Source organism: Cheilinus undulatus, linkage group 8, assembly GCF_018320785.1.
Source record: "Cheilinus undulatus linkage group 8, ASM1832078v1, whole genome shotgun sequence".
NCBI lineage: Eukaryota > Metazoa > Chordata > Actinopteri > Labriformes > Labridae > Cheilinus > Cheilinus undulatus.
In genome coordinates this window covers 51,801,648-51,828,102 of record NC_054872.1, presented here as the reverse complement: position 1 = coordinate 51,828,102, position 26,455 = coordinate 51,801,648, and the positions used below count along the sequence as shown (strand labels likewise).

The 26,455-nt window shown below is 40.0% G+C and overlaps 1 protein-coding gene across 2 annotated transcripts; it reads right to left on the bottom strand.

The window, feature by feature from the left end:
• Window positions 1-26,213, bottom strand: nat16l (N-acetyltransferase 16, like). Of its 2 annotated transcripts, XM_041792570.1 has the most exons (5): window positions 26,173-26,213; window positions 25,899-25,975; window positions 18,335-18,451; window positions 15,650-15,874; window positions 1-731 (listed from the first exon to the last, which is right to left on the bottom strand). In XM_041792570.1, the coding sequence occupies exons 3-5, from the start codon at window positions 18,407-18,409 to the stop codon at window positions 168-170; spliced, it is 864 nt and encodes a 287-aa protein (XP_041648504.1). In that variant the 5' UTR covers window positions 18,410-18,451; window positions 25,899-25,975; window positions 26,173-26,213; the 3' UTR covers window positions 1-167. The 2 variants fall into 2 exon arrangements, with proteins under 2 accessions (XP_041648504.1, XP_041648503.1); XM_041792569.1 differs by lacking the exons at window positions 25,899-25,975; window positions 26,173-26,213 and adding an exon at window positions 21,147-21,303.
• Window positions 26,214-26,455: the final 242 nt, after the last annotated feature.

Here is a 26,455-nt window from a genome sequence, read left to right as displayed (position 1 = left end):
TTTATGAGATTTGGTAATCATTGACTTCTGTTTTGATTTACATTTTTTTCATAGCGCCCCAACTTTTTTGGAACTGGGGTAGTATTTAGTGTGAGAAATCCATTGTAGAGGGAAAGGGACAGTAAGAACTGAGCCTAGTTTAACTTCTTCTCAACAGTGTGCAGTATTTATGAAGTAGCCAGGTCTTTCTCCAGTACAAACTCCTCACAGTAGTCGCTAAAGAACGACACACTGCTCTGGTTCTCACAGAATCTGTGTAGCCCCGCCCAAAGGGACGGGTCCAGATAGGTGTAGAAGACCAGGTAACCCTGGAGGCTTGGCAACAAGGCTTGGAGCTGAGCCAAGAACACGGCACAAACTGAGGCCAGACGGTGACCAAAGATGTTGATGTTGAAGTGTAAGGCATCGTGGCGGTAGGGGACTACGTATGGCGTGGTGCACAGGCTGACAGCGGTGGGCTCAGTCTCTCGGTCAATGATCCACGTCAGCCCCCTGCGTCTCAGAACCTCCAGGTTCTCCTTCATAGGCTTCAGAGGCTCCCAGTCGTTGATGATGGTTTTACCGGGCAGCAGGTTGGACACCACGTGGTCGCTCAGGATCAGAGTCTCTGCCTGCTCCTGGGTCAGGATTACAGGGCTGCGGGGGGTGGAGTCAGACTGAGAGAGTCTGGATTGAAGTTCGGTGACAAAGCGACCCAGGTCAACTGCCTCACAGCATAGAGACAAGATGGCCTGTAGAGGGCGACAGGAGGTAAGGACTGATCAGAGAGGGAAGATTCTGTGTCTGGTCAAATATTCCTGTTGTTAACATTACCTTTAGACTCAGTTAAAAACACGCAACTAACATCAATGAAGCAGTGGTGCACTTTTAACATCACTGTGACTGCAGCAGAGGGACAACAAAGCATCGAATTAAATGCAACCAGACAACAGTCTAAGAGCTCAACAGTCTGCCCACTGTTGTGGCAGCTCTGGTTCCAAAAGTAAAAATTGCCATTCAAATCCGCGTAGACATTTCGCAAAATCCTTATCTCAGCACTTAACCAGCTACCTGAATACTCATGACTGTAAAACACCTGATTCAAGATGGGTCTGGCTGCAGATCACAGCTCTCAGACAACCCCTCTCACAGACTTAGAGACGCTGTGAAACAGTGTTACTCAACCCTGCTCAACCAAAGAGCCCAATTATTGAAAAAACATTTGCAAGAGCCACAATCCAAGAGGTGAGAAGTGGCAAAAAACAGCCTGTAGGAGCCATAACAATAAGTTAAAGGTGGCAAAAATGGTCAAAAAGCATCAAAAATGGGTGAAGAGGGGCCAAAAAGTGGAAAACAAGTCAAAAAGTAGCAAAAATGCGTGAGAAGTGACAAAGAAACGAATTAGAGGTGGCATAAAAATGGTCCAAAAGTGGCAAAAACATGGCAAAAAAATGTAAAAATGACTAAAATGGGCAAAAATCAGTCAAGAGTGGCAAAACAGGGCAAAAAATAGGAAACAAGTGGTGTTTAATGGCAAACGGTAGGTGTGAAAAAGGGCAAAAATGGGCTAAAATTGGCAACAAAATGGGGGGAAAAGTTGCAAATATAAGTGGCAAAATTGGGCCAAAAAAAAAGGTGTGGTACTTAATGGCAAAAGGTAGCTTAAATGGGAAAATAATGGTGAAAAAAGGGCAAAAATGGGATAAAAGTTGCAAAAATTGGAAACAATTGGCAAAAAGAAGTTGCAAAAATTGACAAAAACATAGGAAACCAGGACTATTCAATTGCAAAAGGTAGCTTAAATGATTGAAAAGTGGCAAAAAAAAAACAGCCTGTAGGAGCAATACAAGTAAGTTAAAGGTGGCAAAAATGGTTAAAAAGCAGCACAAATGGGTGAAGAGGGGAGAAAATGGGGTTAAAAAGTGGAAAACAAGTCAAAAATTAGCTAAAATGGGCGAGAAGTGACAAAGAAACGAGTTAGAGGTGGCATAAAAATGGTCCAAAAGTGGCAAAAACATGGCAAAAAAGATGTAAAAATGACTCAAATGGGCAAAAATCAGTCAAGAATTGCAAAACAGGAAAAATGGCAGAACCCATGTGCGAGATAGACGTGTAATTTGTTGCTCCGTCTCAATCGGCCTGAAATCATCCCCCAAATTGAGAATTTCAACTCGCTAACTTGTACAGCAGGCAGATGGGCGGAACAAGCCACGTAGAGGTCAGAAGAGTTCGAAAAATCAACCAACTGGACAATTTACAACAACGGAAGACCAAATGGAGACCCCCGTCGATGAAAGTGGCGCTGCGCTAACTAGCAAAGAAGCTAGGGAACCCGGAGACGAACTGTTTCGTGAAATCTGCTCCATCTCCAAAGACCTCCGCGATTTCAAAAGCGACATACACTCAGCTATCTTTGAACTTAAAGGTACAGTGTGTAAAAATGGGACTATTGACATCTAACAGTCAATTCTGGAGTGTGATGCTCATTTCTCTGGTGATAACTGTGGGAACCAGTAAAGTTTAAAAATCAATACATGCTTAACTGTTATTTGGTTCCTTCTATGGTGCCATAGAAACAGGCAAAATGCAAAAATCCAAGATGGCAGCTTCCATAGAGGGGACCCTCCCTACGTATGAATAAAAGGCTTATTCTGAGTTAATTTAAAACATAAATTTAAAAAATGTGTTATCAGATGTCAACACTAATTTAGATCAATCTACTTATAAATGTTATGTTTCATTTTAACCAAGCTTGTTTTGCTAAATGCTAATAGGCTAAATATTACACACTGCACCTTTAAGGGAGATTTACGGAAGGACCTAAAAGATGAGATGACGACGCTAAAACAAGGGCTTAACCACAAGCTAGCAGAAATGGGGACGGCACTTCGAGATCAGGCTGGGGCTATTGCAGAGGCAGAGGAGCGCATTTCCGAGGTTGAGGCTAGCGGCTCCGTAACTAAAGAGACCCTGCTCTGTCTGCTACAAGAACAACGCAAACTGCAGCAAAAGGTGACCGACCTGGAAAGCAGGTCCAGAAGAAACAATATCCGGATGTATGGTGTGCCTGAGGACGCTGAGGGTGACTCCATGATAAAGTTTGTGGAAAATTTACTGACCAAGGGGCTTCCCTTACCTGAAGGTATGTCTCTCAAAATCCAGCGTGCTCACAGAGCTTTGGCTCAGAAACCGGGACCCGATGCTACCCCACGGTCCATTGTCATAAACTTTCTCCAGTTTGATGTCAAAGAAACTGTCCTCAAACTAGCTTGGAAAAAGAAAGTCCTCATTTACAACAAGCAGGTTTTTTTTGACCATGACTACGCCTACGAGGTCTTGGAGAAGCGTAGAGTTTACGGAGGAGTTAAAAAGCACTCAAAGAACAGGGTATTCGTTTCCAAACTCCGTTTACGAGGATCCGCATCCATTGGAACACCGGCGCACGGACCTACGAGGATGCACAGGCAGCTACGCTGGAGCTGAAGGCGCGGGGGATTCCCGTAAACACCGCTAGAGAGGAGCCGGGTCCCAACTTCGAGGAGCGTGTACTGGAGGCGTTCCCATGGCAACAGACAGACGCAGGAGGCAGAGTGAGACGAATGGAGACGCGAGTGAGAGATAAGCTGCAGGAGTTTAAGAGGGCTTCCAAACAGTAAATGATTGGTGTTCATACGGTAAAAATAACTGAATACAACGGACATAACAAGGTAACTGTAGATGTTATTCTGTCCTCTCATTTAAAAGTAATGTAAAGTGCCGATTGAGCAAGCAAACGTTATGGCTTTATGTTGGACTCATCTAGAGATTGTGGAATGTACATGCTGATCAGTCATTCCACCACTAGGGAGGGCCCCAACCAGGGGGGTCATAACCCTCCACCTTCCAGCAGGGACTTCAGAGGGACAATGGTCCCTCTACTCTGGGAAGCCCACACTTCTGTTCTAATGTTCCTGAATTTATGTTATTGTTCTATATTACAAGCAGGGGAGATCTGTTTCTCTATTTTCATTGTGAGTGATCTGCATTTGAGGAGTTCATCAACACAGGCATACAATGTCACGTTCAAACCTGATCATTTGGTGACTGATAGGATATGGTAAAGTTAATTTCATTAAACGTTAACGGTCTTCTTAGTCCAACCAAACAATTCAAAATTCTTACAAAATTAAAGAGAGAAAATATAGACATTAGATTCTTGCAAGAAACTCACATGACGGGAAAAGATCACGAAAAACTTAAAAGACGAGGATTTAAATATGTGTTTGCTTCATCAAATGGATCAAAACACACGAGAGGGGTTGCCATACTGATTTCTGGGGGAATAATATATGAACATATATGTACAACTAGTGATAAGGAAGGCAGATTCATAATGATAAAGGGAAGAGTTGACGGGAATTTATTTACCTTCTACAATGTGTATATTCCCCCGGGGAAATACTGGATAAGATTGCAACAGAAGCCCAAGGGACTCTCATATGTGGAGGAGATTTTAATACCACTCTGAACCCTCGTCTTGATTCTTCAGGAAAAAGAATATCCCAAACCCAGAAAATAACTAAGAAAATAAACTCGATGATGTTAGAAATAGGACTAATTGATGTATGGAGACAGCTGAATCCTTCAACCAGGGACTACACCTTCTTCTCATCTCCACACTCAATATATTCAAGAATTGATTGCTTTCTACTGTTTGGTACAGATCTTAATAAAGTGCAACACTGCCATATTGGAACGAGGGATTGTTCTGATCACTGCCCATTATATCTATCCCTAACGACTGCATACAGACAGAAATTTACTCATTGGAGGTTTAACTCTAGCATATTGAACAGACACAGAATTGAACAGTTTGCAAAAGACATATCAGACTACTTAGAACATAATGACAACGGTGAGGTGTCTCCACCTGTCGTCTGGGATGCCTGTAAAGCGGTAATGAGAGGTAGAGTGATTGCTGTAACATCTTTTCTTAAGAAACAAAGAATGGAAAAACTCAACCGCCTGCAATATGATTTGAAAAAATTAGAAGCCAAACATAAAGACTCGAGGGATCCCAAAATTAATCTAGAAATGACAAGCAAAAGAAATCAGATTGAGGAGATAAACAGACAAGAAATTCAGAAGAAATTAATTTATACTAAACAAAATTATTATGAAGGCGGTAGTAAGTATACAAAATGATTGTCATATAAATTACGAAAACAACAGGCAGATAATACAATATATAAGATAAGAGACCCCGAATCTAAGGAAATTTACCATCAAATGAATGACATTAAAGAATGCTTTAAGAACTATTACGAAAATTTATACTCACAACCTCACACTGATAATGACCAGAAAATGGAGATACTATACGAATCATTAAAACTACCAATTCTTACCGAAGATCAAAATAAAGGACTAGGTTCACAAATAACTAAAGAGGAAATTTATTCAGCCATAGCCAGGTTAAAAAATAACAAGTCCCCAGGAGCCGACGGATTTATGGCTGAGTGGTACAAAAATCTAAAGGATGCTCTGATACCTATTTTACTAAAAACATTCAGTTGGGTTCTGACTAAGGGGGAAATTCCAGATTCATGGAATGAAGCAATTATATCAGTAATACCTAAGGGTGAGAAGGATAAACTAGATTGTGCAAATTATCGACCAATTAGTGTTTTGAATCTTGACTACAAATTATTTACTTCAATTATTGCTAAAAGACTTGAAAAAATTATACCTGGATTAATTCATTTGGACCAAACAGGATTTGTTTTATCTCGTCAGACACATGATAACATTAGAAGGTCTGTTCATATTATTAGACATATAAATCAAAATAACATACAGGCTATGTTGATAAGCTCAAAAAGCCTTTGATTCAGTTCGATGGAAATTCTTATTTAAAGCTATGGAAAAATTTGGATTTGACAAAGTAATTATCAAGACAATAGAGGCTCTATACAACAAGCCATCAGCAAAATTTAAAATCAGTGGTGAATTAACTGGCTCTTTTGGGCTTGGGAGATCTTCGAGACAAGGCTGCCCATTAAGTCCACTTTTATTTGCAATTTTTATTGAACCATTGGCTCAATGAATTAGGCAGAACAACATGATTAAAGGTATAAAAATAGCAGCATGAGAGCAAAAGCTGGCCTTGTTTGCGGACGATGTCCTCGTGTACCTCTCGAGCCCAACAGATTCACTGCCTGAGCTGATGTCTGTGCTGGGGGAATATGGGTCATATTCAGGATATAAACTAAATGAACAAAAAACCCAGGTCATTAACATTCATTACAGCCCCCCTCAGTATCTTCGTTTAAAGTATCAACTAGATTGGGATAAGAAACATGTAAAATATTTGGGAATCCTCTTGCCAACTGATTTGTCTAAATTAGAAGAAATGAATTACGGCCCCCTGAAAAAGCAAATTATTTTTGACATTAACAGATGGAATTTAATCCCTTATCTTAATATAAGTTCACGCATCGACTCAGTTAGGACGAACATTTTACCAAGACTTCTTTACTTATTTCAATCAGTACCTATCGAAAAACCAGAACAATACTTTTCAGAGTGGGATAAAATTATTTCACAATTTATTTGGGCTGGGAAAAAGCCAAGAGTAAGATATAAAATTTTGCAACTATCTAAGGAGAGAGGAGGATTGGCCCTTCCATGTCTAATGGATTATTACAGACCTGCTCAATTGAGACCATTGATTGGATGGTGCAAGCCCAATTACAGATCTAGATGGAAAGAGATAGAGAGCTCAATGGGGAAAGGACTCCCAGTTAATACGTTAATAGGAGACCCCACGTTAATTAGTCATTTGACAGACTCTGATAACCCATATATAATTAGTTCATTAAAAACATGGAGGGGACTAGTTAAAAAATACCAACTGGAAGGTAAAGTTGAAATCTTAAAGTGGTTTGCCTATGACCCGGAGTTCTTACCCAGCAAACATGACACGAGGTTCAAAGAGTGGACTGCAAAGGGTCTTACAACATACTCCACACTTCTAAAAAAAGGTACAATGTTAAGCTTCCAGGACCTTAAGGACAATAATAATCTACAAAATCAGGACCATTTTAGGTATTTACAAATCAGAGACTTTATTAGGAAAAAAAAATTTATAACGATGACACGACAATCGGAGACGAAATTCTGGATATTTTCCAACAAGCCTACAATGATGGCACCTACCAAAGAATAATTTCTAGACTATATCGGGCTCTCCAGAATTTAAAGGGAGACCATACTCTGGACATTAAATCAAGATGGGAATCAGAGGGCAATATCATGATAACAGTGGAGGAATGGGACAGAATCTGCAGACAGCAACGGTTGATAACAAGCTCTCCTTCCTGGAGGGAATACAGCTGGAAGAACGTGACCCGTTTCTTTTGTACCCCAGCACAGAAAACTAAGTACTCTGATCAGACTACTTGCTGGAGGTCCTGTGGAAGTACTATAGCAAACCATTTTCACATCTTTTGGGATTGCCCCTCTGTGGCTCCATTTTGGAGATGTGTCCATGGCGTCCTGGAGGCAGTTTTTAGCTTTAAAATCTGCTTTAACTTTAAAACCATGTACCTCAACGACTTAGAAGAACTTAAATGTGCAAACAGAGACAAATGTTTATTGAGACTATTGTTAGTAGCAAGTAAGAAGGCTCTGACCAGAAAATGGCTGAAAAGAGACATACCTATTTTAAATGACTGGATTGATGTTGTTTACAGTATATACGTTATGGAAAGAATCACATTTAAAATGTGATGTAAAATTGATATCTGCTGAAATCTGGTCAAAATGGCTCGCCTACGTTTTAACCGTAAAGCCTGATTTTGTATAGCAACAATATGCCCCCTATGGGGGGGCATATCTTCAAATTTTATTGCAAACGAGGGAACTAATTTGGTTATATTTTCATGTTGTCATTTGTGTGATCTAAATGTTATTTGAGAGATGGATCCTCCCCCTGCTGTTTTGTTTTATTATTGTTTGTATTTGTGTATGTTTTTCAAAAACAACAATAAAAAGTAAAAAAAAAAAAAAAAAAAAGAGTTGCAAAACAGGGCCAAAAATAGGAAACAAGTAGTACTTAATGGCAAAAGGATGGTTAGATGGGCAGAAAAAAAAGAGCAAAAAGTGGGGTAAAAGAAGCAAAAAAAAGTAGCAATAATGAGGGAAAAAAGAGGAAACAAGTGTATTTAATGGCATAAGGTAGGTGTGAGAAGGGCCAAAAATGGAAGAAAAGTTGCAAAATAGGGCAAGGAGAAGGTTTGGTACTTAATGAACTACTATAACTTCAGATGGCTTTGATGTCTGGTTTCAAATTTTGTGCACTGGCCCTTTAAGATGGAATGTTTAGGAACTATTGGAACTTCAGATGGTTTTGATGTCTGGTTTCAAATTTTGTGCACTGGCCCTTTAAGATGGAATGTTTAGGAACTATTGGAACTTCAGATGGCTTTGATGTCTGGTTTCAAATTTTGTGCACTGGCCCTTTAAGATGGAATGTTTAGGAACTATTGGAACTTCAGATGGTTTTGATGTCTGGTTTCAAATTTTGTGCACTGGCCCTTTAAGATGGAATGTGATGACATCACAGAGGGCTTGGATCTATCTAACCTATTAACCTAAATACAATAGAGCTGATGTTATTAACTCAGTTAGACACTTGTGACATTGATCAGGACACGTACTCTGTCTTTCGGTGTTGGACTGTTGACATTTAGGTTAAATCCTAACTCTGTTGAATTACAATTCACAACCAGTCATTGTTTTAATAACAGAAAATGGACAACTTTACAGGAGGAAATTTTTCAACCCAGAACATAATTCTAGACCAGGATCAATCCGGTGTTTCTGGTGTTGAGAATTTGGTCAAAACTGTGGCGATGGAGGAGACCCAAGAGGAAAGTGTCAGGAGTTTGGCCAAAAAGGGGAGCGCCAATAAGGGAGAGAAACTTCAGGACAAAAAGGGCAAATCCCCCCAAAAAAGAAAGAAGAAATCTAAAGTCCCTAAACAGCCTAAGGACAACTTTGATGCAATGTATAGACAGCTGATTGGAGGATGTGAAGATCTGCCAGATACTGTGCAGATCCAGGAGAAAAGTGCAGGGAGTTTGAAGCAGGAGGACGATTTTGATTGGATGTCAATTGCAAAAAAATGTGAAAATAAAAAAGGGGACGGGATTATGGAGGACACGTTGGATCAGAAGATTGTGATTCAAGACAAAGAGATCCCGGAGGAGATTCTAGAATTTGAGGAGGAAAAGGACCATGTCCTGGAGGAGGCCAAAGAGGAGCCTGTGTACGACTTAAATGCACTCGATGGACAGTTGATTGGAGAAAATGATCTTCAAGCTACTGTGCAGATTCAGGAGGAGTTCCAGGAGAAAAGTGCCAGGATTTTGGACCAGGATGAGGTGGAGGGTCAAGAAGAGAGTGCAAATGAGAAAGAGACGCCTCAGGATTTCAAACAAGAGGACGATTACCTCAACGATGACGATTTTGAGGAGGACTCGCTGGATCAGGAGATTGTGACTAAAGATGTAGAGATCCCGGAGGAGACTCAAGAATTTGAAGAGGAAGAGATCCCGGAGGAGATTCAAGAATTTGAAGAGGAAGAGATCCCGGAGGAGATTCAAGAATTTGAAGAGGAAGAGATCCCGGAGGAGATTCAAGAATTTGAAGAGGAAGAGATCCCGGAGGAGATTCAAGAATTTGAAGAGGAAGAGGACTATGTCTTGGAGAAGGCTGAAGAAGGCCAAGACTACAGATTCTTCAACAAATCCCAGATGTACAAGTCCGAGACGTCTGAGCACTTGATCAGAGATGATCCTAAAGATACAGTACAGGAGGAAGATAGCAAAGACAGCCTCCATGACAGTGGCCTTCGACAAATGACGTTGAATACTGATCCTAAAGAGTATTTACTGAACGAGCACCTTGCAGAGGAACTGATGGAAAAAGAGAAGGAAGTGCAATCTCTGAACTCTGTCATTCAGATGCTACAAACTGCAGTGGAGGATGGACACCAGGTTATTTTCTCTCTGCAGGAGGAAATAAGTCAGTTGCAATCAGACCTCAGAACAGAACAAGACGAAAACAGTTCTCTTCAGAGGGACTACGAGGCCGTCGCCTCCCAGGGTCAGAGGGACAAAAAGAAATCAGAGGAACTGGAGGATGAAGTCCAACGGTTGGCGTCAAACCTGAAAAGAGAACAAGACAAAAACAGTTCTCTTCAGAGGGACTACGAGGCCACCATCTCCCAGGGTCCGAAGGATCTACATAAATCAGAAGACCTGGTTTCCTCCCTGCAGAGGGAAGTCGAACGGTTCGCTTCAGACCTCAGGAGAGAACAAGAAAAATATACTGCTCTTCAGAGGGACTACGAGGTCGCAGTCTCTCAGGGTCAGAAGGATATCCAGAAAGCCAAAGAACTGGAAAAAACAGTTTTCTCACTGCAAGAGGAAGTCAAACAGTTGGCTTCAGACCTGAGAACAGAACAAGACGAAAACAGTTCTCTTCAGAGGGACTATGAGGCCACAGTCTACCAGGGTCAGAAGGACAAAAAGAAATCAGAGGAACTGGAGCATGAAGTCCAACGGTTGGCGTCAAACCTGAAAAGAGAACAAGAAAAAAACAGTTCTCTTCAGAGGGACTACGAGGCTGCCATCTCCCAGGGTCCGAAGGATCTACATAAATCAGAAGACCTGGTTTCCTCCCTGCAGAGGGAAGTCGAACGGTTCGCGTCAGACCTCAGGAGAGAACAAGAAAAATATACTGCTCTTCAGAGGGACTACGAGGTCGCAGTCTCTCAGGGTCAGAAGGATATCCAGAAAGCCAAAGAACTGGAAACAACAGTTTTCTCACTGCAAGAGGAAGTCAAACAGTTGGCGTCAGACCTGAGAACAGAACAAGACGAAAACAGTTCTCTTCAGAGGGACTATGAGGCCACAGTCTACCAGGGTCAGAAGGACAAAAAGAAATCAGAGGAACTGGAGCATGAAGTCCAACGGTTGGCGTCAAACCTGAAAAGAGAACAAGACAAAAACAGTTCTCTTCAGAGGGACTACGAGGCCGCCATCTCCCAGGGTCTGAAGGATCTACATAAATCAGAAGACCTGGTTTCCTCCCTGCAGAGGGAAGTCGAATGGTTCGCTTCAGACCTCAGGAGAGAACAAGAAAAATATACTGCTCTTCAGAGGGACTACGAGGTCACAGTCTCTCAGGGTCAGAAGGATATCCAGAAGGCCAAAGAACTGGAAACAACAGTTTTCTCACTGCAAGAGGAAGTCAAACAGTTGGCGTCAGACCTCAGAAAGGAACAAGACAAGAGCAGTTCTCTTCAGAGTGACTATGAGGCTGCTGTCTCCCAGCATAGGATGTACACCCAGAAATCAGAAGACTTGGAAAACATGGTGTCAGACCTAAGGAGAGAACAAGCCAAAAGCTGTTCTGAGATCCAAAGACTGACCGGTGAACTTCAACTCACCCAGCTCGCTAAAGAACGACCACAGAGCAATGGAGAAAGTAGCCGCACGTCTGAGGGGGAAGTGAGACAGGAGAGAGCTCAGTTGGCGAATGCGATGGAGACGATCAGACTTCTAGAGGAGGAACTTGATGAAAAATCCCGTGCTTTAGAGAGGAGTATGACTGCTGAAAAACTCTATCAGTCTCTCTTTAACGATGCACAGATGCGAACTGAGCGTATCCTTTCACAAAAGCAGGATAGAGACAGCGTAATGACAGACCTCCAGAACCAGCGGAGAGACACCACTGAGTGCTTGGAGTGTCAGAACGCGAGGACGTTGTTGGATGAAAACAAAGACATCAGGAACAAGTTCAGCAAATTGATGTCCAAGTACCGCAATCTCTTTGAACGCTATGAAGAGATGCGCTCAGCCAACAACATGACCACGTCTGACTATCAGCTCACCATCACCGACCTCAAAACCAAGATCCAACAGTTCAAGGCTTTGCAGACTGAGAGCGCGGGGAGAATGGCGGCGCTCGAAAGTCAACTCAAAGAAGAGAGGAGGCGTAACTTTGAGCTGCAGCAGAAAGCAGATAAAGCCGTCTCTGACTTCGAGGCCGAAAGAATCGCGTGTTTCAAACAGCGACTGGAGCTGCAGGAAGCTCTGAGTAAGAACACCTCTTATCAAGAGGTGAATCAGAGACTAACTGAGGCTCTACAGGCTCAGAACACCCGCTTCAAGTCCTTGGAGTGTCAGGACGTGAGGACACTGTTGGATGAAAACAAAGACATCAAGACCAAGTTCAGCAAATTGATGTCCAAGTACTGCAATCTCTTTGAACGCTATGAAGAGATGCGCTCAGACAACAACAAGATCACGTCTGACAATCAACTCACCATCAGCCTCCAAACCAAGATCGAAGAGTTCAAGGCTTCGCAGATTAAGAGTGCGACGAGAATGGAGGCGCTCGAAGGTAAACTAAGAGAAGAGAGGAGGCGTAACTTTGAGCTGCAGCAGAGAGCAGATAAAGCCATCTTTGACCTTGAGGATGAAAGAGCTGCATCTTTCAAACAGCGACTGGAGCTTCAGGAAGCTCTGAGTAAGAACATCTCTAATCAGGGGGCGAATCAGAGACCGACTGAGGATCTACAGGCTCAGAACACCTGCTTCAAGTCTTTGGAGCATCAGGATGCGAGTACATTGTTGGATGAAAACAAAGACATCAGGAACAAGTACAGCAAATTGAAGTCCAAGTACCACAAGCTCTTTGAACGCTATGAAGAGATGCGCTCAGCTAACAATAAGACCACTTCTGACAATCAGCTCACCATCACTGACCTCCAAGCCAAGATCGAAGAGTTAAAGGCTTCGCAGATTAAGAGCGTGGCGAGAATGGCGGCACTTGAAGATGAACTCAGAGAAGAGAGGAAGAGGAAATCTGAGCTGCAGCAGACAGCGGACAAAGCCGTCTCTGACCTCAAGGACCGCTCTGAAGAGATGCGATCAGCCAACAACAAGATCATGTCTGACTATCAGCTCTCCATCAGCAACCTCCAAACCACGATCGAACAGTTCAAGGCTTCGCAGATTGACAGCGCGGCGAGAATGGCGGTGCTCGAAGGTGAACTGAGAGAAGAGAGGAGGTGGAACTTTGAGCTGCGGCAGAGAGCGGATAAAGCTGTCTCTGACCTCCAGAGTGAAAAAAACGCGTGTTTCAGACATCAACGTGAGCTGCAGGAAGCTCTGGGGAAGAACATGTCTTATCAGGAGGAGAATCAGAGACTGACCGAGGCTCTACAGGCTCAGAACAACAGCTTCATGCTCACCAACCTTCAGATGCAAACGCCCTACATTCAGTCATTCAGCCAGTCTGGAGATGTGGAATTCAGGCTCACCAGGCAGCCGTTTGAATGGGATGAGAACAAAGAGGCGATACGCAAGCTGAGGAGTCGGTGCCTGGAGCTAGAGAAGGAGAACATCAGAATTACTGGCAGATATCAAAATCTGGGTCATGATAACAACGACCTCAGGCGCAGATATGATCATTCTCCACAGCCAGCAGTCTCCTCTGATCACCTCCTCACCTACACACCTCCAACATGACACTGAAAGAGTGATGGACTCCAGCATATGGAGAATATTACTCCTCAAGTGTTATTGTTTGTGTGTGTTAATGTGGGTTTTCTCCGGGATGCTCCGGTTTCCCCACAGTAAAAAAAAAAACCTTCAGACTAATAAACTCAATAAAATAAAATAAACTAGAACTTAGTATTGATCAATTAAGGTGTCTCTTAATAACGGTAGTCTAATGTGATGTTTTTCCATTATGTGGTTCTGTTTCAACTCATTTTGACAATAAAGTTGAAGTTGAAAGAAATTCAAGAACAGATGGTAAAGTCACTGACAGCCATCATAGCTAAATGGTTACAAATACAAAAGGCTTTGGGACTCTAGCCCAGGGGTTCTCAACCTTTTCAGCCCGCAAGCCCCAAAATAAAGGTACCAGAGACTGGGGACCCCCACTGTACCTGAAGGTGGTTCAGCACGGACATGCACATTCAAGATAGTCTTCTGCAGACAAGGTCACCCATAAGAGGGGATAAATGGGAGAGCTTTCTGGCGCCCAGCCAAACTAGGGGCCCATGGAGGTCAGCAAAGTCATGGTCCATTACAAAGTTAGGCTGTGATAGCCATATATTTTATATCTAACCTGATAAAAAAAACACTCTTATCAAAGAAACACATATATTTTTAAAATCATTTGTGTAGTAAATTGCCTTCTTAAAAATGTAAATTGTTTTTGTTGAAAAAAGTAGAACTAGGGCTGCAAGCAGCACTGAAGGGCCCTCGCACCACGACGCACGTCAGGGTGTGGGCCATCGGCCCCTGTGTTGTTATAGTGGGGTGTAAGCAAACTCGTACAGTGAGTTACTGGCCAAATTTCAACTGAAATTCTTAAGAAACCCCCTGTTACCACAGACTCATTCCACCTTAGAGGGATAGTTGAAAACCCCACAATATATCTGGTGCAGTAACAAGGCAATCTAATGTGGACTTTCAAAATAAAAGCCTTTAAAAGTTTAAATTTGTGCTCCAATAATGTTGCTGCCCTAAGGTGAAAACTCACAAAGAGCACAACTTTGGGTCTCAAGGTTGTCTACTTTGAGTAAAAAAAATTCTTGAGTTAATCAGACCAAAGCTAAAAAGCACCAAATTTTGACCTTTTGGCGCCTGTAGTTTGGTTCCTGTACATTTTAGAGGATGGTCATAATGTAAATTGTTTTCGTCTCATCATTATATATATGTGTACTGATTTTTGTGCACGTAGGTATTACCTATGGCCCTATCTCACTTTTGGTGCCCCCTAGAAAAAATTGTGTGACGGACTTACACCAGTCCTCCACCAGATGGTTATTTCTCGTGGGAGACAGTTTTTGAGGAAAAAAATTGACTTTTTACATATGTTGAGGCCCCGAATATGAACCTCAAATTGCCTGAATTCTTAGGACAAACGAAATCCAATAGGGTCCTCGCCGACCCTTGGTCGGTGCTCAGGCCCTAATTAAATGGGTTAAAAATGGCTAAAATGGGTTAGAAATGGCAAAGAAAAGGTGGAAAAAGTGGTGAAATTGGATTTTAAAAGTGCGGATGCCAGAAATGAGTACAATTATATAAAACTGGCAAAAGAAATCAATGGCAAAAATTGGTTAAAGTGGAAAAAATGGGCATAAATAGTGGTAAAGGGGAGTTCAAAAGTGGCCTAAATGGCTTTAAATTGGCAAAAATGTGTGGAAATTTGGTAAAAAAAAAAAAATAGAAATGAATAATTGATATAAACTGGCAAAAAATGGCAAAAAATTGCAAACAGCCAGATAAAAAAGGCAAAAATGGGCTAAAAGCAGTAAAAATGGAATTAAGGTAGCAAATAAGGGCAATGGAAACATGGAGACAAAAATAGAGGTTGACAATTAAAGCCTACTGTGTAAGAGTGGAAAACGAACTGATCAGTGTGACTTGCAATGGATAATTTCTGAGGTAAAATTTCCCTTTTTAAGGTTTTCTGGGGGAATAACATTTCAAATTAAGAGCCACAAATCATCACAAATGAGCCACACGTTGAGGAACACTGGTTTAAGGGGTTTCTGGATTCAGGAGGTCGGGCAGTATTCAGGCCTGAGTGTGACGCACACCTCTTTAGCTATAAGCCGGTACTTCACCAGTGACTGTGGCGAAGGTCGGTCTCCTCGGCTCAGCCTGACAGCAGAAACTTGTGGGTAATGATGGTGGATGTACCCAGTGATGTGCCTCTGCAGGGCACTGGCGATGCCACAGCCCCTCAGGTCAGATGCCACCCTGAGCCCCTGAAAAACAACCGTCTGACCCCCGTCTACCAGCAGAGCAGACTCTAGAGCCACCTGGAAGAAGCAGATTAGTACACAGTGAGATTACTGGATACTCACCAGCCACTTTATTAGGTACATCTGTTGACTAAAGTTGGTGCAAGTCCTGTTGGCTAAAAACTTAGGGCCAAAATTCACTGAAACCTCAAGGTCCAGTATGACACTAGTAAGATGTACCTATTAAAGTGGTCAGTAAATGTGTCTTCCTTAAACATAAATGCCACATATAAACTAAAATCAAACTGTTAAAAACTAATACATGCACAAATACAACCACAATATCAAAAAGGTTGGGATGCTGTCTAAAAAAGTAAATGATTGTCAAATCTCCTAAAGCCATATTTTAGTCACAACAGATAAAAAACAACATATCAGATGTTAAACTGAGACATTTTACCGTTTCATGAAAATATTAACTCATTTTGAATCTGATGGCAGCAACACGTCTCAAAAAAGTCAGGACAGGGCCATGTTTACCATTGTGTAGCATCCCCTCTTCTTTTAACAACAGTATGTAAACTGGTTGATGGAATTTTGGGAGAGGAATGTTGTCCCATTCTTGCCTGATGTAGGATTCTAGCTGCTCAACAGTCCTAGGTCTTCTTTCCTGGATTTTTCCTTTCCTGATGCTCCAAATGTTTTCTCTTGGTGAAAAGTCTGGACTGCAGATAGACCAGATCAGGACCCAGACTCTCCTCCTGTGAAGCCATGCTGTTGTGATGGATGGGGTATGTGGTTTAGCATAGTCTTGCTGAAATAGTCAAGGCCTTCCATGACAGAGACGTTGTCTGGATGGGAGCATATGTTGCTCTAAAACAGTGGTACTCAACCAAAGAGCCAAATTTTTGAAAAATACATTTGCAAGAGCTACAATCTAAGTGGTGAAAAGTGGCAATTAAAGTAAGTTACAGATGGCAAAAGTGGTCAAAAAGCGGCAAACACTGGGAGAACAGTGGCAAGAAAGGGCAGAATGTAGCAAAAATGGGTGAAAAGTGACCAAAAAATAAGTTAAAGCTGGCAAAAAACTGTCAACAAGTGGCAAAAATCTGAAAAAAGGTGGGAAAAATGGGCTAAAAAAATGGGCATTTGATTGCAAAAGGCAGCTTTAATGGGTGAGAAGTGGCAAAAAAGGCCAGAAAGTGGTAAAAATGGGAGAGAAATGGCAAAAAAATGAGTTACAGGTGGCAAAAATGGTCCAAAAAGTGCAAAAATGTGGCAAGAAATGCTTGAAAGTGACTAAAATGGGCAAAAATCAGAAAAAAAGGTGGAAAAACAGGAATTAAGTGGAATTAAACTGCAAAGGGCAGCCTCATGGGTGAGATGTGGCAAAAATAGGCAAAAGGGGGCAAAAAATTGCAAAAAGCAGGATAAAGTGTCAAAAATGGGTGAAAGGTGACAAAAGAAGTGGCAAAAATGGGAAAAAAGCAGCAAACACTGGGTGAAAAGTGGCAAAACGGGGCATAAAGTGGCAAAAATGGGTGAGAAAAGGTAAAAAAAATGAGTTACAGGTGGCAAAAATGGTCCAAAAGTGGCAAAAATGTGGCAGGAAATGCATGAAAAGTGACTTAAATGCACAAAAATCTGCAACAAGGTGGGAAAATGGGCAAAACACATCAAAGAGTGGTGAAATGGGAAATAGGTGGCATTTAATTGCAAAAGGCAGCTTAAATGGGCAAAAAGTGACAAGAAAGGCAAAAAAAGAGGGGAAAAAATTCACAAAAGAGCCACACGTTAAGTATCACTGCTCTCTAAAACCTCTCTCTACTTTCCAGCATTGATAGTTCCTTTCCAGATGTTAGAGCTGCCCACGCCATAGGCACTAATGCAACCTCATACCATCAGAGATGCAGGCTTTAGACCTGAGCCAGGAGAACAAGCTGGATGCTCCCTCTCCTCTTTAGTCCACAGGACACGGCGTCTGTGCTTTCCTCTGACCACAGAGCAGTTTTCCATGTTTCCTCAGTCCATGTTAAATGAGCTTTGGTCCAGAGAAGACGGACCATGCTGTTTCTGGATTCTATTCAGCTTCTTCTCTCCATGATCCAGCTTTAACTGTCATTTGAGGATGGCAGGGCCAACTGTGTTGACAGACAATGATTTCTGGAAGTGTTCAGTAAATACCCCATTTATACCCAGTCATGTTGCTGACCTGTAACCTTATTAGATGCCAAATGCTCCTCCTGCTGTTTTTCATTAGATTCACTGAGTTTTCCAGTCTTTTGTTGCACTGTCCCTACTTTTTTGAGATGTGTTGCCAACCATCAAATTCAGATTAAGCTAATATTTTTCAGGAAATGTTAAAATGTTTCAGTTTCAACATCTGATATGTTGTTTATGTTCTATTGTGAATAAAATACGGGTTCATGAGATTTGACAATTGTTGACTTGTTAAAATTTACATTTTACACAGCGCCTATACTTTTCTGGAATTGTAGTTGTATTTCTCTTTTTACGGTGTTTATCTTCTGTCCTCACCACCCTGGTCTTTATCCTTGCGATGAAGACGAGGCGTCCGGGCTCGTGCAGCCAGCGGTGAAAGGTGACAGGCATGTAGTCCAGTCCATTGAAGGCGTCACTGCAGATTTCCAGGACCTGCAGCATTTATACAAATACGTATGCTGTTACCATGGGCGTAGCACAGGGGGGAAAGGGGCACTGATTACCTGGGCACACAGTAGGAAGAGGCCCTTGAAAAGTGTTTTTTAGCATCATTATTGAATCAAAAGAAACTACATCAGGGGTGTCAAACTCAAACACAGAAGGGCCCAGATTCTGAATTTCGGTCTTATCTGAGACCCTGACAGGGTCAACGTTTAACCATAAACTGCCAACCTTATTTTCAACAGTAATGAACAATGGGGGGAAAATTAACACTGATGATAAATGATTCTGAGATTAAAAGAAGTCAAATGATAAGTTTAAAGGCTCAAAATCAGAGAAAAATAGCCAAACTTATTAGTTCAAAAGGTCAAAACAAAAAATTAAGTGTCAAAATAATGTTTAAAAAAAGCAAACATATGAAAAAGAAAGCCAGAATTATGTTTTAAATGTCAAAATATGAGACAAAATTTTAAATTGTGAGGCTTAAAGCTCAAAATATGGGATTAAAAGTCAAAGTTAGGAGTTGAAAAGGTGAAATCAGGACATAAAATAAAAAAAATAATGAGTAAAAAAAATAGAATATGACATAAATTTAAAATTGTGACCTAAAAGGTAAAAAAAATATTTAGGTCAAATCTATAAATTTGAAGAGGCAGAATATGAGAACTTACATGAAAATAGAGTTTCAGTCGTAATTGTGAGATGTAAAATTGAAAAATAAATAAATAAATAAATGACTACACATTTTCTTTACCATATCCTGACTTTTCATGTAATTATTAGTGGGGATGCTGAGCATCCACACTATTGATATTCGCGTCAGCCATTTTGTTTATTATTCTTCTTCTGCGCCAGCTATCTCCTCCTTCAAACTTTGTCAAATCGACACCGTTTAAACTTTAAAAATATCAGTTTATTCGTCATTTGACTGCTATGACTTTTCTTGTTTCTAACTTTTATAATTTTTAAAATAAAGCTATTTTCAGCTATTTCGATGATTTTTCAGCAGTTGAATGCAATTTTCAGGTACTTGTAGGCACAAATCAGCTATTTTCATGCTATTTTCAGCTATGTCAAGGCTACTTTCAGCTATTTTTATCCTTTTTGAGCTACTGAATGCCATTTTCAGCTCCTTTTATGCCATTTTACACTATTTTTGCACTTTTGGCTATTTTCAGCAGTTCTTCCACAACTCAGCTCTCAGCATCCCCATGCAATTTTAGCTGAAATTGCAATTTTGATCTAGTTATTTTTAGCCTTTGTTTTTGTTTTTATTTATTTATTTATTTATTTTCATTTTTCTGTGACTTCAGGATTTTTTAAATCCTCATGGTTAAGTTTACATTTTTGTACGGGAGGAAATCTGCAGACACCTACAGTTGTCAACAGACTGAAATTTGTATCAAATAGAGTAAAATACAAATCCTGCTCCTCCCTTAAAAATGTCCAAATGGTTTAGGCCAGTGCTGCAAAATAATGCATGTAAAATTAATTCAACTACAGTAAAAATATTGCTCATAAATGGGGAAATTATGGTGCACAAATACATTAAAATGCATGGATGGCTAGCCAGTTAACCTTTGTGCCCTCCTCAGGCATTTTTGGCCATTTTTCTCAACCTTTTTTTTTTAAATTGGTGATCATTTTGTCAGTTTTACAGCTTGTGGCACGAATTTTTACAGGAACTTTTCTTACTAGTAAAATTTTTGAAATCCAACATGTTTTACTCTTAAATGTCGTTCATACTCTTTATTTGTCACTCATACCTTTGCACCCTCTGGACACCTTCGAGGCCAAAAATGTACACCTACAAAAAACTGCTATTTAATCAGCATACATCAATATCTTTTCTACTTTAATTTCATAAATCTCTTTAACAACTTCAGACCTGCTCAAAACTACCAAACATTCAATAATTTTCAAGATTTTAACCCTTTAAATGCCAGTTTGATTATTTTAAATAATTTATTCTTTACTACAATATACACAAAAAGTGGATAATTTTCTATATAATAAATAGTAGAAAGAAGGGGCTTTGGTGCTGATGAGAGTCTTGGATGGGTCAAAGATTTGCAACAAAATTGATTTCATTGGGTTTTTTTTAGTAAAAAATAAAACATTTCAAATAATCAAACTGGCATTTAAAGGGCTAATATCTTGAAAACGATTGAATGTTTGGTAGTTTTGAGCAGGTCTGAAGTTATTAAAGAGATTTTTTTCATTTTTTCTGTATGTGTACATTTTTGCCTCAAAGGTCTCCAGGGGGTAGTAAATTTGAGGAGGGCACAAGGGTAAAGGGGGCCCTGTGTAATATTCTTTCTGGGGGCCCCAAAGTCCTAGCTACGCCCCTGATTGCTCGTTTAAATACCTGAGCAGAGCGATCCTAGGGAGGCATATTAAGGCCACTTTGAAAATAAAGAAGATCTGTCAGAGAAAAATATCTCATTTTGTTTGCTTTTGGTTGTAAATTTATCAGAAAAAACCCAGAGGGTTTTTATTTGAGAAGTGCTGATTCTGACTCTATAGACTTGACATTTTCCTGGTTATACAAGTCTAGTATTTATTCTTTGCTAACTCGTTTATGACACGTCAGCACTGAAAGCAGCTTTTACAACCATTTTCAACCTCATTATAGCTAACTCGATTTTTACAGTGTAATTACACAATAAAAGTCATGCTCAAAGACCTGCTGGAAGTCATTTTCCTCTGCCAAGCTGTACACCAAATCACACACGCTCCGTGCTGCAGACATCCAAAACAACTTAGAAGTGAACCGGAGTAAAGACTGTGGGAGAATGACGTTTCCAGAGTTTAGAAAACAGCTTAGTTCTTTTTTTTTAAGGTTTTAAAAGTTCCTATTGTTTCTCCTTTTCTGTTTTTGTGGTTTTAAAAGCTTTTTTCTGCAGAGGGAGATCCACACAGGAAGTCAAGAAGCTGCACGGATGAGAGGAGGTTGCGTTCAAGATCAACAATGGCCCAATCCCAACGTCCACACTCATACACTCACTGTCTTTGAGCCGCTAAGCCCCTGAGGGCTCAGGGCTGTCCCACTGTCAAATCATAAAGTGTGTGAGGGATCTCTCGCTGATTTTTTTAACCCTTCATGCACCCTTTCTGTGAGTGGGAATCTCTGCAGACTAAGCCTGAGGGAATTACCCATAGTTTACTGCATTGTGACGTATGTCACCCCTTTTTGCACCTTCCATGTTTTTTGTTTACAATTTCACTCTTTTCACTTCACTTTTGTAGCGTTTACCAGCGGGCAGCCCCCAAGAATCCCATCACAATGCAATGAACATTTGTGGGTAATGGCCCTCAGCGTGGTTCTTTGGCGTCCCAAAAACTTGAAAATGGGCACACATTCCTGGAAAGGGTCAACTTTGGTTCAGGTTTTCCCTATTTGTGTATAATGGGTGTCATCATCAGATTTAGATGTTTTTTTCCCTTTAAAAAATAGGGCTGAACGATTTGCAAAAACAATCTAATTGCAATGTTTTCCTGCAATATTGCAATTTAAAATGTGATTATTTAGGTTCCTCATTTTTTTATGTTGTTCAACAAACATCAGCAAGAAATCACCCTATATTATAACAAGTACAATATAAGTTAAACTAGGGCTAAATTTAGAAAAAAAAATCTTACTGGAATTTTGGCTCTTAAAGCAAATTTGATACCAATTGCTTTATTGAAGGGGATGATCATTTCTCATATTATTCACATTTTGAAGAAGAAAAATAAATGCATGAGTATGAAAAGAAAGATTTCCATAAAAAAAATTTAAAAGGATACTTGAAGGTTTGAAGGCTTTTTTGCCCATTTTGCCACTTTTATCCTATTTTGGCCCTTTTCCACCCTTTCTTTCTCCCCACTTTCACCCATTTAAGCTACCTTTTGTCATTAAATACCACTTTTTTCCTAGTTTTGCCCATTTTAGCCACTCCTTTTTGCCACTCTTATCTCATTTGTGCCCTTTTTTTTTTTTTACATTTTTTTTCCCCCACTTTTCACCAATTTCCTCTACATTATGCCACTAAATACCACTTCTTTCCATTATTTTGCCCATTTTTGTCACTCTTGACTGCATTTTGCCCATTTTAGTCACTTCTCACTCATTTATTTGCCACGTTTTGGACCATTTAATGCCAACTGTAACTCATTTTTTTGTCACTTCTCACCTATTTTTTGCTACTTTCTGACCCTTGTCCTCCCCATTTTTGCCCATTTTTGTTGCTTTTTGAGCATTTTGCCACATTTAACTTATTATTTTTGCCACTTTTCACCACTTAGATTTTGGCTCTTGCAAAGGTATTTCTCAACATTTTGTCTCTTTGGTTGAGCAGAATTGAGTAATACTGGTTTAAAGCATGAAAAAAGAAAAAAAGATTGTATCAAACTGATATTTTGACACTTTTCTGGTTAAAGAAATATTGCGATTTAATCTAATTTGGGATTAACTGCCCAGCCCTATAAAAAATGAAATCATGTATTAAAAACTGCATTTTATATTCTTACTGGATATGTCTGTCTAACATAAAATTTTCTGATAATCTGAAAATTTATCTGTGACAGATATGCAAAAAAATCAGGATGGGGCATTTTTTCATGGCACTACTATTCTTTGATTAATGTTTTGTAAAATCATAGTGTTTTGAGACTGCAGATTTATGATTTTCATGATTTAGGTGGGAATCAGGAGTAATCAGGAGCTGAGTATGGGCCATATGACCCTGCTGAAGTGGACTTTTCTGCAAAGTCTGAGTAATATCTCTTGAGATTTGTTGAGATATCCTGTCTGCAGGCCTAGAATACCTTCAGCTTTCACTGTAACAAACAGCTTTCTTCTTCTTCTTGTAGGGAAGATGAAACTTTATTGAAATACTGTGCAGAAAAGTGTTAAATATTTGCATCTGTGGGTCAGTTTGATCCTGATTTCTACTTCATTATGAACACTTCAGGCACTTAAACACATGTGGATCGCTGCTAATGACCTTGAACACAGCTTTAAGACGCTAAGATCCCTTCTCTGGTTTCCTGTTGGCTGCAGACTTTAGTGTCCAATCAGAAAGAAGCTGCTGGGAGGGTTAAAATGCAACATGCCAGGACTGGAGAGATTTCTTTAGGGTGGAGTGGGGACAGATGTGCTTCATCTGTTTATGATCTCAACAGTGACACCTGCTGGCTGGATGTCAGATTTCAAATGCCTTGTTTTTGAGTCAATTTACCATTCTTATCTCATTTAAACAGATTTATTTTCATTATGTAGGACCAAGTCTGTCTTTTTCAGACCATTTAATGTTGTTTAATGTTTAACTCCAACACTTTGATAAAAAGTGGATACAGGGAGTCAGGATGAAACTCCTTAGGGGGGTGTCAGGGCTCAGCCTTAAAGAGCCAGACATCCAGAGGAGTTAGAAGAGCCCATTCACGGGGCGCGCAGATGGTGGAGTGGTTTAAGGCGCTACCCATGTACGCGGACGGCCTGGGTTGGAATCTGGCCCTGTTCCCACTCAGACCACAGCATAAGATCGTTTGCTACTGAGAGAGTGATCGTATAGTTGTATAACTTCTTCACTTAAAGGTAAATGTTAAATAAATAAAATACACAAAGGCAACAAAAATATCTCTTACAAAAATAAAATACTTTGGAGATTCTGTAAGAGTGGTATGCATTCAAAAATATATACAGAATTGTTAAAGTAACAATATTTTCACAGCATCATGTATCACACTACCAGTTTTCAGACATAAAAGCTAGGGATGCACCAATCCACTTTTTCGCAGTTCAGATCCGATTCTGATAAATATGTGCCGATACTGATACTGATTCGGATATATATACATATATATATATATATATATATATATATACAGTGCTTAACAAATTTATTAGACCACCATCTAAAGTAAGGTTTATGCCACAGCTGCCCTAAATTAACAGCATTGGTAATTACCAAAATCATTTTTTATGTTTCTGCAATGGTTAATACACCAATATGTAGAAGCTCTTTAACCCAAATGATATTTTTAATGCTAAAATAGAATTATTATTGTTATCCATGAATTTTCAAATTTACTGATTTACAAAAAACCCTGACAAAATAGTAAAACACATTACTATTTCTTGATTAATATGTCAAATTATAGTTATTTACTGTCTTTCCTGAACAGAAAAATGAGTTTTAGTGGTTGAATGTTATGCTTGATTAATTTCTGACTTCTCAGAGAAGCCCAGTGAGCCGGCTCAAATTTTGGTGAATTCAGTTTGAAATTCCTCATTCCTGTTCAAAATGGTAAAATGTGGAGAGCTGACTGAAAATGACAGAGTCTGCATTAAAGCACTTCATGATGCTGGATGGTCTCTGAGACAAATATGACAGGTGGCCTAATAAATTTGTTAAGCACTATAAATATATTATTTTTTTATTTTTTAACAATTATTATTGTTGTTGATGGTATAATGTCTGAGGTTACATGAGGCTGTAGTAAACCACCCAGCTCCTCTTATTAAAAGCAAAAACAGAAAAAATACAAAAATGAATTGAATTTAAATGTATTCCAAACAAATTTATTTGAACTACTCCTAAAAATAAATATCAACTTTATCCAAAAAACAACAACTGAGTTTAAGTTACAGTCAACAATGCCTACCCTAAATAGCATAACTCAAAGAGGTTAAACTGCAACTCTAAGTTAAACTAATGACCTATCATTTTTTATCAACGCGGGCTTGACTTCCCTGTCTATAATGCTCTTTAAAACTGTAATGAACCTCCCACCACCAGAGACCGCTGTAGCTTCAGTTAATGGCCGCAGCCTTCCTCTCTGACCCTTCACAGGATGTAAACAATGAGAACCTCGGCGGTGGCTAATCTGTTAGCGTATATTAGGAAGACCGTGGTACAACAGTCTTCCAAAGTAGTAAATGGAAATAAAGTGGTATGTGGGCTGTCGAGGGTTAAGTTCACGTATGACTACTCACCCGAAGTGAAAAGAGGCCAAATATCGAAGCACGATATTAATCTGCAAAGAGGAATGAAGACGGGCTGCGCTAGCTTTCAATGCTAGCCACGCTGTAGAGAGTATATCACTAACGTCACACCCACTCTTCTTTGTGGTCTCTCGTCTTTGGACTAGTTTTGACTATTCTAAATAAATCTACTAGGCAATTAAACGGCTCCTTCAGTCAGATATCTGATCTATTAATTACATCCATATCGGACCCGATATCGATGTTTGATCAGATTGGTCCCATCCCTAATAAAAGCATAGTGCTCACAGGCCAAAGCTCCTTTTAGCATTGCAGAACCAAAATTAAGTCAATAGCACCATCTAGTGGTGAAAACATGCCACAGTAAACATATATCAGAAACACATTAAACTGTCGTTTTAAACAGCAAATACAGTACCACATGATATCGACAGCTTAAACTAAACATACCTGTAAACATGGGGCAGCACACACAACCACAGCTGTGGGAATGAACAGCAAGTCTCAGACGTCTGTTCCCGCTCAAACTACAGAGGAAAGAAAGACTAACGGTCACGGTCACTCTTTAGAGCCAGCGGCGGCTAGCTAACATCGCTAGCTCTTACAAACTGAATCAAAAGTCACTAGAAAAGCAGTAAAACTACTGTTTCTTCCAGCATTCTGTTAGATATTCATGTAAACAAGAATACCGACGAGTTTAATGCTTTATATCCTCAGAATTTACACTTAAAGCAGAATTTACATCTGAGCGAACAGAGAGGCGGCCCACCCACAGCATAACGTCGTTTGCTACTGAGAACTTCCGCTGTGGATTTTCAAAATAAAATACAAAACAATAAAACCATCGTTGCAGTCCCAGTTTAACAGGAATTTAACACTAATTACACGTTAACTGTTTTTCACACAGTTGCATCTCACTTTGGTAAAAAAAAAAAAAAAAAGTTCTGCTCATGTTAACAGTTAAAGAAATTAATTTAAACTATTTTAAACTATCTTAATTATCTGGT

Coding starts and splice junctions, on each gene's coding strand:
- nat16l (XM_041792569.1), bottom strand. CDS start 21,212: ATGTCTGCAGCACGGAGCGTGTGTGATTTGGTGTACAGCTTGGCAGAG. Junction 18,452..21,146: donor AGGAAAATGACTTCCAGCAG/GTCTTTGAGCAT, acceptor TAAATGCTGCAG/GTCCTGGAAATCTGCAGTGA. Junction 732..15,649: donor ACCGGCTTATAGCTAAAGAG/GTGTGCGTCACA, acceptor CGCCCTCTACAG/GCCATCTTGTCTCTATGCTG.